We start from the raw sequence: 19,670 nt of genomic DNA, 5'->3' as shown, positions 1-19,670 counted from the left end.
ACAAACTTGTAGTCTAGGTCTCGCTTCTTTGTTTTAGTTAACCTCAACAGATTTTTGTTGTGTTAGGTCAGGCTTTCATTCACGTAGATTTCGTTTCACCAGTAGAATTTTGAAAACCAAGATCAGAAATATTCATCTTCCTAATGTTATTTCGGGCGATTCGGCTCAAAAAAGACGCTCTCGTTTTTCTAGAACGGCATTTTGTTACAATGCCTGCCTGTTTCTTGGGCGAATTTCTGTGGCTTGCTTCTTTGCCATCTTTATCAATAATAACTCTGATTTCTTGGCCAACTTTTACAATAATTTCTTTGCAATTTTCATCAGAAAGGTGAGGAGCCTTCGAAACTTCATCCATCTATCTGCGACCATATCGCCTATATTCTCTGTTTATCTTTCGTTTTTGCTAAGAAAAGCATTGCACGTTTCTAGCTTTTATGATTGAAGTTTTTAATATTCAGCCCTAGCAAAACTAATTTTAGAAATTCACTCAACTTCTATTTAGTGAAGATGAGAAAAGTTTAGCGAGGGGGACAACACGGGACCATATCTTTTATTGATATTTATTTAACTGTGAGCTTTTAAGACGACTTGAAAGTGTACTGTAGGGGAACCTGTAAAGGAATTTGCGGATCAAAATAACTGTTGTTTTATGTCTTTCAGTAATTGAGTTAGCCACAAAAAACACCTTTGCCGAAAAACGAGACGTATTGAAGGTTTGAGGTTTTGTTTTGGTAAGGGTAAGGTATAGCGACTCCTGCCGATGCACCAACGGCCAATCGCCGCTTCTTATGACTTGATAGTAAAAGAAAAAATATCAATTTCTTATTCCATGAGAGACCTGGTAATGTCTTTTGACGGACCTATATAATTTATACACAGACATTGTTGATGTTTCCTCATCAACTGTTATTGTAAAGAGACATTTAGGGGATTATCCACTCAGTGGCAGATATTATGTGGGAATGGGGGGCATTTTTTTTAATTTGAGCAGGTGCGACAAATTTGTATTGCGCAGTGCAGAATTTTCACAGATAAAATTTTTGATATTTTCCGAATTTCCCAAGGCCAGGACTGAATTCCGTAAAATAAATGTCTTTCAACAATGTGCCTCGCCTCGTCATGCTTAGAAAGGCCACTTTCTTACTTCCAGTTTTGGTAAAAGTAGTCACACTGAAAAGAGTAACAATATAAAATCCAGATTTTGGATGTGAATGTCTATTGTTGCACAAACAGAACAGAGGTGGATTCAAAGTGAGTTCCTTGGTGCACAGAACTCAGTAAGTTTTCTAACATACCGCTAAAAATAGTGTTGCCTGAAACAAGTAATATTTAAAATAAAAAATAAAAGCTAAAAATTCTAATTGCCAGTTTCTTCTCTGTCGTGATTTGGCATTGATTGGATGTATGCACACCAGAAGTAATGTTGCGAGACTTTGTCACCCGACGAAGGAAGGAGGAAAAGGACTGATCTGCATTGAAAAATGTACAAAGAAGGAGAGTAAGTCCTTGCGTGGCTATTTGAGAGAGACCGCAGAGTGGATGCTTCAAGCTGCTTTGCAGGAGAAGGTATTAGATGAAAAAGAGAGTATCCAGAACTACCAGAAGAGAATGCGCGAGGAAAAAGTAAAGAACTGGAAGGAGAAAGCCCTGCATGGAGAGTTCGTGCGACAAACATCAGATATAGCCGGAGAAAATTCTTGGGTATTGGCTTAGGAGTGGTTTTTTGAAAAAGGAGACAGAATGTTGGATCTTAGCTGCCTAAGAACTAGCTTTAAGAACATACTCGACAAGTAAAGCATAGATAAGACTTCAGAGACACCTCTGAGTAGATCGTGTGGACACTCTACTGAAGCTGTAAGGCATATTATCAGTGGATGCACGAAGCTTGTCCAGAGAGAGTACAGGAAACGTAATGACAAGGTGGCCCTGCGGGTACACTGGAAGATGTGCAGCAAGTACGACATAGAATGTACCGACAAGTGGTTTGATCATCATCCATTAGCAGTCGCAGAATATAGAGATGCTCGAATTACATGGGAAACGACTATCTACACAGATAGAAAGCTGCAGCACAATCGACCGGATACACAGGAGTGGACACTAATTGACAAAGCTGTACCAGCGGGTCCGGACATTATCAAAACCGAGGACGGGAAGTTGACCAAATATCAAAATCTAGCAATCGAAATTAAGAGACAACACAGAGCATTGAAAGTGACAGTAATACCAATCGTGATTGGTGCGCTTGGAGCAATCTCAAAGAACGCAAAAGACCTGTCATAGGAAGTTAGACATTCCTGACATCGTTAGAACAGCTCACATATTATGGAAAGTGCTGTGTTTCTCTGCTGCAAGAATTACCCACAAGAGCATCATTGGACTGGAAAGAATCACACAATAATAATAATTAAAATAATAATAATAATGGAAACATTTCATTTCCAATTTAACTTAAACTACAACTACAAATCTCACTATTACAATGTAAATTGCAATGGGCTAGTCTGGTTTTACAAGAAAAAAACTATAACAATCGTAAGGTATAAGGAAAAATTGAGAAAAAAAATAAACAACTAAAGTTAAAAAGGATGTAATTCCAGATTTTTCCATGGCTTTTTTTGCAACAAGTATGTAGTACGTAGTACGGATGGCAATGTTGGGAAGTTTAGAAATGAGGCACTGTTTTTGTTGCTGATCGATGGAGAGAGAGAGTCACACATTTTGAAGAATGGATTGCAGGAATTGCCAAAGATGTCAAGAGAGCTCATAGAAAGATTAACAAAGGAGACACATTTAAACTGCCCTTCTAAACCAGATAAGAGAGGAGCATACTTGCTGTGTTTTCTTGTACAATAATAATAATAATAATTATAATAATAATAACAATAATAACGATCGATTTATTCACAGCATGGTATGATAAAGATATCTATGTACAAGCTTATTTAGGCCTTCTTTGCAAAATTTAAGAATAAATATTCAATAACTACATGTATATAACAATTAGATAAATAAATTGAAAGAAAAGAACTTGAAGATTAACAGACTTTTTGAAAATTTTACACTGAGTTTATAGTTATGTTTTACTCTTTTCACACCAAGGCGATTATTTTCTTCATTTTCTAGTCACAAAATCCAACATGAGCTACGTAGCATCAGGTTGCAACAACATTCTTCTCCTTTCCATTTTTTCATCTGAATTAAACTGGGCAATATTTGATGACTCTTGTATTTCTGTGCACAACTTATGCCATAATTTTTTTTATTATTAGCTAGCTATATTAGGATAAGCAACGAAAGGAGCATCGTGGCAGGGAGCAGGAGGGGGGGGGGCAGATGTTCCCTAGCTTCGACCATTCCAAAATTGTCGTAATTTCGTATCTTTTCGGCTAAAGAATATTGGGCGTTAATAGAATGCTATGAAAGTTCAAAGATACCAATCCATCCATCCATCCATCCATCCATCCATCCATCCATCCATCCATCCATCCATCCATCCATCCATCCATCCATCCATCCATCCATCCATCCATCCATCCATCCATCCATCCATCCATCCATCCATCCATCCATCCATCCATCCATCCATCCATCCATCCATCTACCCATCCATCCATCCATCCATCCATCCATCCATCCATCCATCCATCCATCCATCCATCCATCCATCCATCCATCCATCCATCCATCCATCCATCCATCCATCCATCCATCCATCCATCCATCCATCCATCCATCCATCCATCCATCCATCCATCCATCCATCCATCCATCCATCCATCCATCCATCCATCCATCCATCCATCCATCCATCCATCCATCCATCCATCCATCCATCCATCCATCCATCCATCCATCCATCCATCCATCCATCCATCCATCCATCCATCCATCCATCCATCCATCCATCCATCCATCCATCATATTTTTTACGAATTCTCATGTTTTGGTTACCTGCTAGACTTCACAAAGAGCCACGAAAATTTGTCACTATGGAAGTTTCTATGCAAGAGCCTGTTATTAGTTGTCCCAGGTAGGCCCAATTGCAGCCTTGGTTTCTCTCTCCCCTACGTATGTGCCTTTTTCGAATTACCATTAAACCTTAAAATGAACATTTCTTCTAAATCACCAATCCTAGGTAGGACTAGGTTAAGACGGCTTAGCTAGAGTGGAAGCTCTAAAGACGTTTGTTGTAACTGCTTTTCTCAGATTACCAATTACATTACGTTAAACATAGAATTATGTGATACAAAAAGACACGAAGCCTCTCAACGATCACGAATGTATGACCCCCAAACTGTTTATTTTAGAAGCAATTTAATTGGTGTAGCGTAGTTTAGGGCATCTTAGTTCGATGATTATGGGCCCCTGATCAAAACGGTCTTCCAAACTATTTTATATCTTTGTTTTTAAGAAGTTGCGCCAATTCACCTTGTTTTCAAAACGAGGACTTTCTTGCAGTCCGTTCTTCGAGGCTTCGTCTCAGCTTTTTCCTTAGGCAGCCTAGAGGCCCCCGTTATGCCACGTGGCTAGTAGAACTGATGGAGCAACCCTAACAGTTCAGACCTCGCGTTTCTGATTGGCCTGTTTCGATGAACTGATTTTCATGAGTTTCAAAGACAAATTTTAGGAAATTGAAATTGAATTATTACGCTTCCGTGTTAGATAATAGATAATGTTAAAACGATTAAGAGGTCCGAAAGAATAGCAATGACAGACAGACAGAAAGAAAAGCAAAAATATTCGCTGAATCGACGAAATGCAAAATGCTCTAATTCAAAATCTTAGTGAAAGCAAATATTGGATACTAACAATTCTGGTAAATATAGCTAGCCACAAATATTCGTCACGGTGTCGAGGTTCTATGCAAGAGCCTGTTATTAGTTGTGCCAGGTAGGCTTGGTTTTGTTTAAGTTCTCTCTTCCCTAAGTATGAGCCTCCTACGATTTAACCCCTAGACCATAGAATGAGCATTTCTACTAAGTCACCAACCTGATATGACAATTTTTTAAAAATGAATAACATATGTCCATTCTGAAAGGGTTTTTAATCGCAAATGGTAAGCTATAATAGAGGAAACATTTCAAAAATGTTATTGTTTGACGTCCAAAATGCTTCGTTTCTCAAAGTGAACATCAAGAACGCAAATTGTGACAAAAGTGAACTAATTGTGTGTTAAAATATAGAACTTCTAGACGTGAGGGTTTATAGTATGCAAGAAACTAAGATGATGTAAACATGTGCTAGAACAGATAAACACTGTGCAAGAACAAATAGTACCAACGTAGATATGATTTTTGGTAATGTCAATCTCAAAAGCTCGTTATCTGAATTCATCAAAAGCAGCCTTCCGTTTCCATACTCCATCTACTTTTTTAGAGATTCCTCTTTTTGTTGCTGCCCAAATCGCCTGGCCGGATTCATTTATTATCCAAGAGCTTTCTGGCAACTCTGGTAACAAATCAACACTGGCTGCTTTCAGAGCTTTTCTGATTTGACCTTGATCCTTTACTTGTGTCCATTCGGAATCTTCCATCTGATCAAACACACTGTATGGGTAATAAGAAATAGCATAAGATATTCCAAATCTGCTCAATCCATAGACAGTTTTCTTTTCAACATCAACACCCATCAGTGAGGAAATGTAAGGCAGCTGTCGCCAAAATTCATTCTGCTTCTCTGTGAAAAAGCAAGTGGCAGAGTCTCTTGTCGTGTGTGTTTTATTTTGATAACAGAAAAAGAATTGCTGATTTACTTCGTCATAAATCATGCTGAATGCTGGAGACGGCAACCTCACTGATTTCTCCCTGATATCTCTACTCTGGTTAATTTTGCATTTGAAAGGCACATTCCTCTCTAAAGTCGAGTTCACAGTTCCATTGAATTTTGCCAAGTTGTTCTTATACGCAAAATCAATGATGATATCTTCATTGCAGTTTTCTCCTCTTGATAAAGTCTTTGGGTATTTTGCCTGGAGTGTTATCGAGAATTCCTGCCTGTTTAGCAGCCACATTGTATCAGTTTGAATCATAATAAACCCAGGCGTGGTTGTGTTTCTGGACGGGGGTAGACTGAAGCGACTTGTGTTGACGAATGCCAGTGATTTCAACTGAAGAAATTTGGTATTGAAATAAATCATGAGAGTTACACCATAAGCATTTGAGTTGCTTTTTCCAATCAAATGGGAAATTGAGAGGTTTAGGTAAAGATAGCTGTTTTCAACCAAATTATCCAAATTGAACGTTGTTAAATTAAACTGAAGATTGCTCGAATCTGTCTTGGATCTTTTGATTTGATACGTTGTTGAATAAGCCAGGATTCCAGCCTCAGTTTCTGTGGTTATAGTTAGAAAGGTATTGCCCATTGGATGTGCAGCGTCTACCACCTTGAAACCAAAGCATAGAGTTACAATTCATAAAAGAAATTTGTAAGACGGCTCAAGAAGTGATATTTTGTTATCAAATAGAACAAATATCTGATGCTAATTAATGTTTTTTCTGAATCATCTTCAGCCGCTGAGCAAAATTTTTTTGTTGCTATTTATCAATTTTCTTTGATCTTTCTCTTTAAAGGCAAAATCTTCTGTTTGCTTTTATTTCTCTCTTGCTGAGCAAGTTCCCATTTTTCTTCAATACTTTTCTTTATGATCTTTTCTTTATTTTCTATATCCTCAATACTTTTCTTTTCTTTATGAGGATCGCCCCGACCATCGGGGATGGTCCCCGACCATCAGGAATGCTGTGCATCGGGGGATCATCGCCGACGGGTTACGATATATGAAAAGCAGGCTTAATGGCGCGTGGATTATCGAAATCTAATCTATCCTTTTGCCAATGTTTGAGAGGTACGAACAAGATGGTGTCTTACTTTAACGAGGGGAATCTACAGCTTTCTCAGATTCATTTTTATAAGGTTTTGACCAGCTACAAATTCAGGTCATTGCTGCTGCAGTAACATTTGACTGTCACAAATTGCCTGAAAACAATAAAGTCTTTGAAAGTCACTCTCCTTTCTTTCGCCTACTGGCCACATCGCGAGAGCCACTAGTTGTTAGGTCTTCATATAGATAAAACACAGAATTAAATATTTCAATAGATGTGTGTATTTTTATTTTTAAATGGTAAGCTTTTTGGCATATAAGATGAGGTCATCTTGAACTCAACATATGATTGCATATCAATTTCATATTCTAGAGGGATTTTTGATAAGACAGAAGCTTTTTGAGCACTAAAAGGAGTTTGAAACGGCACGGTTCGGAGAAAGGATGAAGCAAGAACGCATTTTGGCGGAAATAAAGAGGGTTAAGACAGGCACTCTTCAAAATATAAACGACAGATAATGGTCGAAAGTAAGCTAAAAATTCTTATCCATTTGTTGATCGGAAGTAATGTGATAGGAAGAAAGACACATTTGATTTGTTGTTTGTTTTTGACCAATCAGCGACCGCTAATCTCTCACCTAGTTGAAGTGTCCAAGAGAGAAAAAAACGCTTTCTGTTTACACAAGTCGAGATCTTTTGTTTGATGTAGACAGATTACAAAACTCCTAACTGAAAAGATGACGTTGCCTGTCAAATGACTTGATATTATCGTCGCTTTACATTTTTCCACACTCTGGGCGTGTAGAATGAAATTCCTCAAAATGTACAAATTTTGACTGATATAGCTATATGATCACATGCTCTTTCCCAATCAAACCATTGTAATTTGTTGTTTTTGAATAAAAGATAGGCAATTTGCATTACCATCTACCAATCTACCTACAAGAACTTTGAAAGGTTTATCATACAAGTAAGGGCCACTTATAATTTTAACCCTGTGGAGCATGATGGAAGTCACCATTCAGGACGTGTGAAAAATGCACGGTCAGCAAAAAGTTTGATCATCGAAGTTTTCAAATCCGATAATAGCGTCGGAAAGAGCTTGCAAACTGTGTGAACTATTGTAAAATAATACATCAATGCGATTTAACCAATAACCTAAAAGTCATGTCTGTTGAAACTTAACGTTTGCAAGCAACCAGCCTCTCTCAAATTTTATGACATCTTTTGATACGAGCATGAAGTTTGGTACATATTTCCTAAGACGATGCTTTTGCAATCATCGAGCGGTTGCTTCAGTGACGTTTTGTAAAAAGAAAACATGCTCAGTTCAATCAAGAAACGCTGACGGCATATTAACAAATATTATCAGCTCCGCAACAATTTGATTGAGATGTACGAACATGATAAAAAAGCTGCAAATGGAAGGCCTGAATAAAATATGGAGAGTTATCATGATTTCTTCTATCCTTTTTTGAAACAAAGAGAAAATTGTGAAAAACTAGATGATCTGAAGTATGAAAGTAAAACCACGAGAAGAGTTAACTGGGCGGTACTAATACCGATATACTGCATAGGTAGCAGCATCTTTTGCTAGAAAATCATTCTTTAAAAAATTTAACAAAGCCTACCTTTCCGACAAAGTCGACTTCAAATGCATAGTAAATATCTCCCTTTAAACCAAACTGAATCAGAGCTTCATTATCAATCTTTCTAGTCCAGTCGGTCAGCAGGTTTATCTTACCATTGTCCATTATGACAGTTCCATTTTCAACTGTTGTCGATGCATTTATCCTGCGAAAGTGAAACTGATCATTGCTTGTCGCAAGGCTAGAGAAATCTGGGGCCGTAGAAATATGAACTGACATGTTTTTCTTTATGGTACCAAAGAGAGATATTGTACCTGTGAATATGTCATTCACAAACATGCTAGACGATGGCGAAAGTTCTACACTTACAAAACCCTTTGATATGGAACATCCAAATAACTCCATTCTCAAACAGGTCGAGTAATCAGAAGCTCTTGCTGTTGGAACAACTCTAATGAACCTCATTTGTATGTTTTGAATCCAGTTAACCTTTGTTTCAAATTGGTCAGTATGTTCCCCTTGTAGACCGTCCAATTCCACAGCGGAGCTTAAACCTCTATTGTAAAACTCCCAATTTATTCCGTCATTACTGTACTCTATTTTAAATTTAGAAATTCCATTTCTGCCGTTTAAACCTCTACCTTGAATAGCAACAGCACTTAATATTTTTCTGGTTCCGAAATCCACCTGTAAGTATTCCGACACCGGTACATAAGTACCTGAACACCATCCCGGTTTAGAAGAATGCAATCTAGCAATATGAGGCATGTGGTCGATGTCATTACTCCAACTTGTCCTTGCATAAAACCTAGAATCCGGTATTTTTCTGGTTCGCACTCAAAGTTCATTTGAACAATCATCAATTCCATCCCGTTCATGAAAAGTCTTGATGCTGACTTCAATAATTGAAGCTCCTGACCCCCCAATCTTGTTAACAGATTTCTCCCAATCTTTTCTCACCTGTCCTGTATAGCCAACATATGCCAGAGACATATTGACATTTGGAACAGGGGCAGTTGCAAATGTTGCAGAAACACCAATCTTTTGTAGCGCAAGAGCTAGACCACTATTCATGTTAACTGCATCCTTTGCTGACATGAACAGGATCTTCCCTGGGGGAAGGTTATTTAGAAACGTTGCTAAATTGTCTTGATGTACTGTGCTGCCGACGACATCGTAATTCATCCTATGCTCAAATAGGCCACTTCTGAAATCAAAGAGAACGATATCTATCCCACGCATGTTTAGACTGTGTTGACGGCCATTGACTAGCACGTGACTTTTGCAATGAGCACAATCAGTATCTGGCGGGATGTCCTTACAGGATTCGGATATGATCTTGACTTTAAGTAAATCTGAAATATAGTTAAATTATGTTTAGTATATATGAAATTAGATAAAATATTTCAAACTGGCTCTTTTATTTGGAATTAATTTCTTACTCGGAGAAAAACATCAACATTAATTAAGATAAAATGATCCCTCATCAGAAGACGTTGCCACATCCCTCATCAAATCAGGTTTTGAGGCTACACACCATCATCACAGGAAGCAGCGTCGGGCCGTTCTCAAAACTTTATCGAAGAACTGGAGAAGAAGTTCGAGGGGAAAATCCGTCTTCAAAACTTTATCGGCAAAGAAACAGACGAAATACTGCAACAATTAGGGTCAGTCGACAACTCGAGATCTACAACAAACGGATAAACGAATTTCAGGATTTAAAAATAAGCGTGCAAGAGTTGAAATTGGAGAAAGGGGATGGCCCCGTTCACGTTGGTATGTGGAGCATCCAAAATACGGAAGAAATTTTGAGCCTATTTTCGCACAACTAAAAGGAAAATTAGACTTTGCTTCAACTGTATGTGATCCAGTCACAAAATCATAGAACGTAGGATGAAAAGTGGATGCCAAATCTGTGATGGCAGACACCATAAATCAATATGTGACAGGAAGGCTGAACAATCTCTTTTAGCCACAGGGGGAAAAGGAGTTAAATCCAATTGTTGTCGACAACGTAAACGGAGTAAAATGCAGAGCCTTGTTAGATACAGGTGTCGAAAGTTCGTATATCTCAGCCACATTGGTGAACCTGTTGGGTATAAAGCCAGTGTTGAAACAAACTAGGCAAATAGATAGGATGCTGAGTACAGCACACAAGCGCATAGAGATCTACAATGTGGAAGTTAACAGCATTAAGGATGATTTCAAATTGGAGATTGACGTAAGTAAGTAGGTCGAGAGGTGCTTTAAGCTATAAAGAATCCAAGATACGAAGATGTTCTTAGAAGGTATCAACACTTGCAAGGAGTGAGAATGGATGATATAGATCTAAAGCCAGAGCTTCCAGTTCACCTAAACGTGGGAGCCTCAGAGTTTGCAAAGATCAAAACAAATGCCAAGGTAAAAATTGGTAAACCAGGAGATCTTGTAGGAGAGCAAACCAGATTAGGATAGACACTGATGTCTCCAGGAGTCGATACAGGGTAAAGTCAGATTTTTTTCTCTAGAGGCACTCTTGGAGACTATGAGCATCTTTGTAGTCTGGATTTGTTAGTCCTTGAGGATCGTAACAAACAAGAGGAGGATCTTTCAGTTTACGGTGCGTTCAAGTGCGTTCTAAGAACAGTTAAGACAAGATCTACAAGGGTGCTATGAGCCTGCGCTCTCAAGGAAAGCAAAATGCCGAGAACTGCAAAATAACAAGACAGGAAGTATCGCAAGAATGAATTAGGTCATAAATTAGAAAGGGAACCAGAGCTGTTTATAAAGTACAATCAGATAATCAGAGACCAGGAGGCACATGGGATCATTGAAAAAGGAGAGAACGAACCAAGTGGAAAGTTCTTTTTATTTGCCTTACAAACCTGTAGTGAAGGAAGCTGCAGAAAGTATTAAAGCAAGGGTGGTGTATGATGCCTCTGCAAAAGCCAACAATTATGCAGCTTCATCAAACGAATGTTTAGAAACTGGACCGCTGCTGCAGAATCTTATATGGAACAGAGTAAAACCAGTCTCATTAGCAGGAGACATGAAAAACAGGCGTTTCTACCGATTAGAATAAAGGAGGAAGACCGAGATCTTTTGCGGTTTGACAAAGAAGAGTGGAAAGAGGGACATGCCGGTTTGCGCGCATACTTTTCGGTCTAAACCATTCTCCATTCCTGTTTGGGGCTACAATTAAGGGACATCTGAAAAATAAAAAATAAGAGTTTCCTTATGTTGTGAACGAAGGAAGACACAGCATCTATGTTAAAGGGCCTCTCCAGCCAAAAAAAAAAAATTTTTATTGACTAAAAAGTTAGCAATTGGTGCGTGTATTATGGCAAAGTCGTTGTTATTGCAAAATTCCAATTAGTTTAGAAGTTATAAGGCTTTAAAGTTGCACCTTTCCGAGAAAAAAAACGACGAATCAGTTTTGTGACATTCTGACGTCACAATGTGCGGCTCTCGTTCGCCGTGAATTTCGTATATCTTCCACCGAATCGTGAAGGAGTCATGGTCACGCGTTGATAACGGCATCTAAATCTAGAGCACGAGCTGTTTAGGATCGAAAAATATTAAATGTTTACAATCATTCTAAGTTTGCGGGTTGGAATGTGTCCATGCTGTGTCACGACTTTGTTTTGATCACATGTGTAGGCCCACAAAGCTATGGCTTCCTGTTCCAGCTCTTCCCTCGCGTATAATTAATCAAAATTGACACTTCAGTTGTTCTCCAGAAACGATGAACAACTAAAGGCTTCAGAATTGATATCTGAAATGCTCAAACTAAATGCCGGTGGAACAGAACTGAGAGTACCATCACTTGCAGTGTTCAATTTGCGAATCGCTGTCGTTCGATTCGGTTTGAGGCGAGACTAACGAATACACTGTGACGTCAAAATTGCGTCACAGTGTCACCAAACCGAAAACTTTTTGTCGGTTAATTCAATTCAATTATCGAAATGCAAGAGCTTATATCTCACAAACTGTAAAAAATATCGAAAAACAAATGACGAATTCGTGATCAGCAGGCTCAACTCCTTTAGATTGGCCAATAAAATGCTAGTGCAAAATTTGGCTGGAGAGGCCCTTTAATGACATAATTTTATCTGCAGAAACTGGAAACGACAGTAATCAAGATTTTCGATGTAGCCGGCTTTAAATTACACAAATGACATTCGAATATACCAGAATTGGAAAGTAATAATACAGAGAATTCAAAGCAGAGTTTTGCAAAACAATAGTTACGGTTGAAGACAGACGAAAACAAAGCTTCTAGGTCTATCTTGGAACAAGGTAGATGATACAATTGGATTGACCTTTCCGGAAGAACAGATCACAGTTATATCTAAGAAGAGACTGCTAAAAAGTCTTGCCTCAATATACGATCCTCTGGGAATAATCTCGCAAGTAATTCTAGGGGGTAAGATCATATAAGGAGATGTTTGTGAAGCAAAGCTGCCATGGCATGAGGAGCTACCAAGAGAATTATCGGAAAATTGGAACAAAAGGACAAGAACACTACCAGAGAAAGTAGAGATCCTCAGAAGTATATCAAAATATGAAGAAAAAGTGGAAACATCGATCTACATGCTTTTGGTGACTCAATTGGAATTGGCACAGCAGGTTTCAGGTTAAGGTTTACAATCAACCCCAAGCAGGGATGTTACCGAAAGACCGCACTGAAGGATCAAGACCGTTCAAAATCGTTGGGGTGGATTTTGCAGGCCCCTAAACTTACAAAGTTAAAGTAAAGACGGAAGGAAAAATCATATTTTGCACTGTGCGCATGCAGTTTAATTAGAGCTATATACATAACTGTTCTTACAGACCTGACAGTTGACAACTTTATGATTTGCTTGAAAGAATTCATTGCAAGAAGAGGGCATCCTAGCAAGATCTATCCTGACAATGCGAAAACATTCATAGCTGCTTCAAGAAAGATAAGGATAAAAATGATATGTGAAGAAGTTCACCACCAATTGATAATCGTGTTGTTTCGAGTGGCGCTATAGGTATACATTCCACTCAGCTCTATTTTATCATGCAAAATTCCTTCTCTGGCCAATCAGAAAACGCATGTCTACTCCACTCCCGTGAACTTTGCTCCCATCAGAGAACTTTCACTCTCGTTAACTTTGGGGGGGGGGGGGGGTTCACCACTTCCTTCTGACGATGTTCATTTTCTGGAGCACAGAGTGAATAGATTATTCCTCCACATGGCAAAAGATGTCACGGCAAGTAACTAGAAAATAATTTTCTCAACTTTGAGAGAAGAAATGGGTAGAAAAAAGAATAAGAGACTATTCGAACAAAATAGAAACTCATGGCCGTGACTGTGTTGGAATCGAAAAGGGTCAAGCCATGGCATCTTTGCTTTGGCGAGTTTCAGAACTCCACAAAACTCGACACAACCAGTAGCCGTGTTGCCAGGTAGGCCTCAAGATAAATCATGTTGAAACCATTTTTTTCAGTAATGATAGCCACAATACCATTCAGCCTAGTGGTGTAGTGCTACCAAAATAACAAGAGGGGCTCCTGTACAAAATTTTGCAAAAAGAATAGCAAAAGTAGAAATTCGCCAATTTTCGGCATTAACAAGGGGGTCTAACCCCCCTAAGCTCCCTAGCATAAAATCCCTGAGTCAGGCCCAAAGCATGGCCTTCCACATAAAAAGGTTCTGTTCACATTCGAATGGGTTTGGTAATTTATAGCCTAAAACTGAGGTTTATTTATAAAGAAGGTCTTTGCGAATCAGCGATCTTAAATTTATAATCGGCAAATAATAGACAACCTTTAATCAAGATAAAAAGGAAGAACTATAATTGCTTTGAAAAAAGCAAACATTTAGTAAACTAAAGATTTTCGTCTGACACTCTTCAGAGTTTAAAACGTCAGAACATAGATCGAAAACTCTACGCTAAGAAATATATATACCCAGTTGTGGATCGAAATAGGCCAATCAGAAACACGAGCACATGACTGTAAAGGTTGACCAATCAGTGCCGCTTGCCTATTAGAATGTTACCAATGGAGTCCTAAGGTGAAAACGAACTCCTTTTGTCTACACAGTAGCGGTTTTTTCGTGCTTATGTAGATAGATTCTAAAACTGCTAGGTGGAACGACGATCGGGCTTTACCAATAATCCGAAACATGTCGCCATTATAGTTTTTTGCACAAACTGGGTTTTCTAGCAAATGCTGCCCGATAGCAGAATCGCAGGTCTTATTAGTAATTTTGGATTTGCAAGACCGAGGTGGCTGTTCTCTTTGGGGATGTGTTTTGTTTCTAATATTAGATGGAACGTGTTGTTTTATCCTATCCTCCAATCTTTGGGTGGTGCGTCCTACGTAGCCAGAATCACACTGGCACGTGAATTCATACACAACAGAACTTTTTTTTGTGGTAGGAACGCAGTCCTTTTGAATTGACGGAAGGGCCTTTTTGTACTGTAAACAACACGTGGGTTAACCGCGAAGAAACAATTTGTTATGGCCTGTTTTATTTGGCTTTCAAAACGTAGGGAGCTGTTACCGATCCAGGGTAGTTTTAGATAGACCGGGCACTTTTGAGGACCAAATTTTACGTCAGCCGAGAAATTTCCTATCTTCTCCTTAATGTAAACTGAAATAACATGTTCTGGATAGCCGTTCTCCAGAAAAATCTTAGTTAGTTTTTCAAGTTCCGAGTCGAGTTTAGACTTGGAACAAATCATCAGTGCCCTATGTGTGAGCGTTTTGATGAGGCTGATTTTTCTTTGTTTTGGGCAAAACGAACTCCATCGAGTGTATAACCCCGAAAAAAAGTTCTGTGGTGTATGAATTCACGTGCCAGTGTGATTCTGGCTACGTAGGACGCACCACCCAAAGATTGGAGGATAGGATAAAACAACACGTTCCATCTAATATTAGAAACAAAACACATCCCCAAAGAGAACAGCCACCTCGGTCTTGCAAATCCAAAATTACTAATAAGACCTGCGATTCTGCTATCGGGCAGCATTTGCTAGAAAACCCAGTTTGTGCAAAAAACTATAATGGCGACATGTTTCGGATTATTGGTAAAGCCCGATCGTCGTTCCACCTAGCAGTTTTAGAATCTATCTACATAAGCACGAAAAAACCGCTACTGTGTAGACAAAAGGAGTTCGTTTTCACCTTAGGACTCCATTGGTAACATTCTAATAGGCAAGCGGCACTGATTGGTCAACCTTTACAGTCATGTGCTCGTGTTTCTGATTGGCCTATTTCGATCCACAACTGGGTATATATATTTCTTAGCGTAGAGTTTTCGATCTATGTTCTGACGTTTTAAACTCTGAAGAGTGTCAGACGAAAAGCTTTAGTTTACTAAATGTTTGCTTTTTTCAAAGCTATTTACAAGTTTTGTACCACCAAAAGATTGTAAGAACTATAATAGTATTTATCTTGGTTAACTTAATTGGAGTAATACCAAATTTGCTGGAAGTTCAGAGCTTCCAGTAAAGCATAGTAAAAGTAATGGCGTATAATGCTGAAAACTAATTAGGCCTAATTACAAGCAAAAAGAATACAGCGAGGCGACAATATACGGTTGTATTGTGCATCATTCACATGATATCAACAGATCAAAGAAGCCCATTGTACAGAAACAACGTTGTTGTGCACAAGACAATGCACGAGTGTTAACAGATTATGATAGAGCACATATAGCCAAGATAATGGTAAAGCACCAGAGAGCTTTGTAGCCAGAGAGCTATGATGAATTTACATCTATCTATTTTGATATATAACAAATGGTTTACCTTTATCGTCAAAGAAGGAGAATCTCGCGCGGTCTTCATCAGTGCATCCATTGCTATGTAGGATAAGCAAATTTCCATTGGCAGGATATAAAGCTCCATTCAAAGGATGTATACAATTAGTTGGTGCATGCTCAAGTAGAGAGAACTGGTTGAGTTTGTAAATTGTTTCTGGAGATTCACAGTCGTCAGTCAGTCGCATATATGAGCTTGAAAAAATAACACATTTGCCGGTTTCAACGTGCCTCAAATGGTAATTATTCAAATACTCAAAGCGATCACAAGCAAATGGATTCATCAGTTTGATCAAGTTCTCTGCAGAGTTATAAACCCAACATAGTCCACCAAAATGCCGGATGATATAGTAGGCTTTCTTTCTGAAGTAGAATTTGTTGATGTTTTCGTCGCAGCCTGACTTCAGGACAATTGCAGTATTATTTGCAGGATCAGCATCTCTATTTTCTGGATGCAAACATTTGTTAGAGAGAAGATGTCGAATCACTCGATTGCTTTCATCGTATTGAAACAAACTGTTTGTACCACTGCATTGGCTTGACAAGGACAAGAAGCTTCCATCGCTTGTGGCATTGATATTGATGCATTTCTTTGTTGGTATATGGATGAGTCTTGCTCCTCCCTGCCATTGGAACTTTTCTCGGCAAAGTCGACCGTAAACCAGGACCTGACGGACCTCATCGTACTCTAAGCACTTTCCATCAAAATGGCGAATGTAATAGGTCTTTGACACTCCAAAGTTTGTGCCTACAACAAGCTTATTTTGTGCGAAAATAAAGAACACAAGGAATAAGAAAAAACGTTCCATATCCACGGTCACTCTTTGATTAAGATACGAACAATGTGCATTGCAGCTTTATAGTTGTGTCATGACATATTGAAGCACCCCTTTTAAATGTTTCTATTCGCTTGTAAAGCAAATAAAAGACAGGTGGTTTATTTAGCCTATACTGTATTACATAGACCTTAATCGATACATTAAAACCAATACAATGTTGATACCCTAGCAACGTCAACTGTGCCTGTTCTGTATGTTTATGAAAAACTCATAAGGTGTCATTGTATTTAAGCCTTTTTTTTAAACGAAGACACTCTTTCATTTGATGCTAGGACGTATTAACCTTAGCTTTCATAATGTTAACAACAAGGTTTTGTAGCCATAAAAAAGTCACATCATTGCAAGATGTAGTAGATTTTGGTGTGATTTTAAGTTTGATAATTTATAGTTGCTCAACCAGTTCTCAACAGAAAAACATGTGGCTTGAAATTAGGAAAGCAAATCTAAGACAATCATATCCGCTTTTAAAGAATAATGTTTTCGCAGGTCCATGCTTTGTCAAAAAAACTTTATAAATTTGATCGATTTCTCATTTCTTACAAACTTTGGACGTATTCTAGATAGCAAACATGACCTGTGCAAAGTTTATTGGCTTCTGCAGCAAATGGCAATTTCATATTGTATATCAGTCAATTGCTGTCGACATCAGTCATACCTTTGGGTTTTTTTTATGATCACTTCTGCTAAACAATTAACAATGAATATTTTGATTCTGCTACGCAAAGAGCAATCTAAATTTATTCAAATTCCGAATGTTGATTGTGCTGAAATGCAAATAGGCAGTCTCCCCTGTCCTTAGGCAAAAAAAAGCTAAAAGTAAGGCCCGTATAATTGCTTTTGTAAAAAATTATAAAATCATTTTGATAGTTTGATTCTAGTATTATATGAATCATAAGGTATGCAACTTATTTCGGTAATTATGGCAATTATCAAATACAATCTTGGTACTTATTTTCAGAAGAAAAACATTTACCTAGTTAAAAACCTTCTTTGAGCTGTGTTTGACTTATAATTAAAAATACAGTAGATGATGAGGTTTGTTCACAGGCGGAATAAGTTTCTATCATTGTCATGGTTTAAGGTAATCAAGTAAATTGTGAGATTGAAAAATATTTATAAAAAACGATATTCTATGCTAATGTTTTGAGTTTGCTGGGAATATGCTCTTTTTGACAAAGGGATATCAATCAAAGATCGCCAGTTCAGAGTTAGAAAACTTTTCATATTTATCTTTGTCGATGCCTCATTTTCTCTCTTAAAGTTGATTAAAAATTCATCTTTATAAGGTTTTTTTTAATATAATCTCAGGAAAAGGCTACAAAGAAATCTTAGTCCCAGAGAATCAAATTAAGTCCTATAGAAACGAGCTGTGTCTATGCTTTATTGATTGAACTCAGCTTACACCTAGCAATATTCCTTTGATAGTAATCTCGTAGATGACTTCATGTTATCAAACGACACTGCAACCAAACGAATTGTCATTCTCTTTATGCTCCTTTTGTGAAAAAAGTTACTTTTGTGACATAAGAACATGAAAAATCCTGATAAGCAAGTCAAAAAAGGATAGTATACTAATAGTAAATCGCTGAAATTTACAATCTTTGAAGGTGTTTTAAAAATAGGCCATGAAAATTTATCTGCAACAGGAGTTTAGAAAGAGGAGCATTCGCACAAGTCAGGTCAACAAATTTCCATGTTGTTTAATCATAACAGATCTTTTTCAAAATTACTCTTAAAATTCTGATTTGGGAGTTAATTTAGATTGTCTATCTCTATATCGTTTTCTTTGTTTCAAAAAACCACAACCAGCTCACATGAACTTGGTTTTCGCTTGAAAAGAATATGTTTATCAACAGAATTTTGATGTAGTCTTTATAAACAACCCACAGTCAATTGACATCCTTTTGAATTACATGAATATGTAAGCTTCATTTGGTTGAGCAACTGGTTGATTAATCATAAATTCTGAACGGCTATTGAATTTTATCTAGGCAACAGTAACCATAAAATGTCTGCAATTAATGATGTTTTGTTACTTCTGAAGCCTAAAATGCTTCGACTTTTGCAGCAAAATTAATTGATTTGAATAGCAAAAAGAATGTTCTATGACTGTAGCATACAGAAGATTCAAACCACTTCTATCAACAGGTGACTTTTTCTCATTCAACGAAGATTGAAGGAAAATTAAGATGTCGCATTATTCATGTGTCAAGTACAGTGCCATTGTAGTGCTAGACTCTCTTCTTGTTAATGGTTATTGTTCTTTCATCCAATTTAATTCACGGAAGCTATGTGATTGCTTTAGCTAAGAAACATTCAATTTTAATTCAAGCGTATGTAACATAAAATTAAAAATAAGAGAGAAACAATCAATATCATCAACTATATACAATTTTTTAAATAACATGACGAAATGTTGCAAAGGACACTGGAATAGACCAAATCGGTTTTTGAGTCTAGTGCCCTATTGTGCAAGGCTAAATAAAGATAGTATATGGGCCTAAATGCTACACCAGTTTCTATTAAACTTTGAGAAAGAAAAAAAAATTCATATTGCAGTTAACAAAATAGAATTATGCTATATATGTTAAAAGGTAAAATGTTCGTAACCAAATGATAAAAAAATACATTTATGAATTTATAAA

The 19,670-nt window shown here is 37.7% G+C and overlaps 2 protein-coding genes across 2 annotated transcripts; one reads left to right on the top strand and one right to left on the bottom strand.

Moving 5' to 3' along the window:
• The first annotated feature begins 1,944 nt into the window (after positions 1 to 1,944).
• Positions 1,945 to 2,283, top strand: LOC148959044 (uncharacterized). The gene has a single exon (XM_089111434.1). It carries the CDS (start codon positions 1,945 to 1,947, stop codon positions 2,281 to 2,283), a length of 339 nt encoding a protein of 112 aa, XP_088967560.1.
• Positions 2,284 to 9,203: 6,920 nt separating this feature from the next.
• LOC148959043 (uncharacterized) lies at positions 9,204 to 17,244 on the bottom strand. Its single transcript, XM_089111415.1, has 2 exons — positions 16,176 to 17,244; positions 9,204 to 9,764 (listed from the first exon to the last, which is right to left on the bottom strand). Exons 1-2 carry the CDS (start codon positions 16,993 to 16,995, stop codon positions 9,247 to 9,249), a joined length of 1,338 nt encoding a protein of 445 aa, XP_088967541.1. The 5' UTR covers positions 16,996 to 17,244; the 3' UTR covers positions 9,204 to 9,246.
• Positions 17,245 to 19,670: the final 2,426 nt, after the last annotated feature.

The sequence above is a fragment of the Rhopilema esculentum genome, chromosome 11 (assembly GCF_057945365.1).
Source record: "Rhopilema esculentum isolate cy_ngs chromosome 11, ASM5794536v1, whole genome shotgun sequence".
Taxonomy (NCBI): domain Eukaryota; kingdom Metazoa; phylum Cnidaria; class Scyphozoa; order Rhizostomeae; family Rhizostomatidae; genus Rhopilema; species Rhopilema esculentum.
The sequence above is the reverse complement of the archived record's forward strand: the minus strand, read 5'-3'. Positions and strand labels throughout refer to the sequence as shown.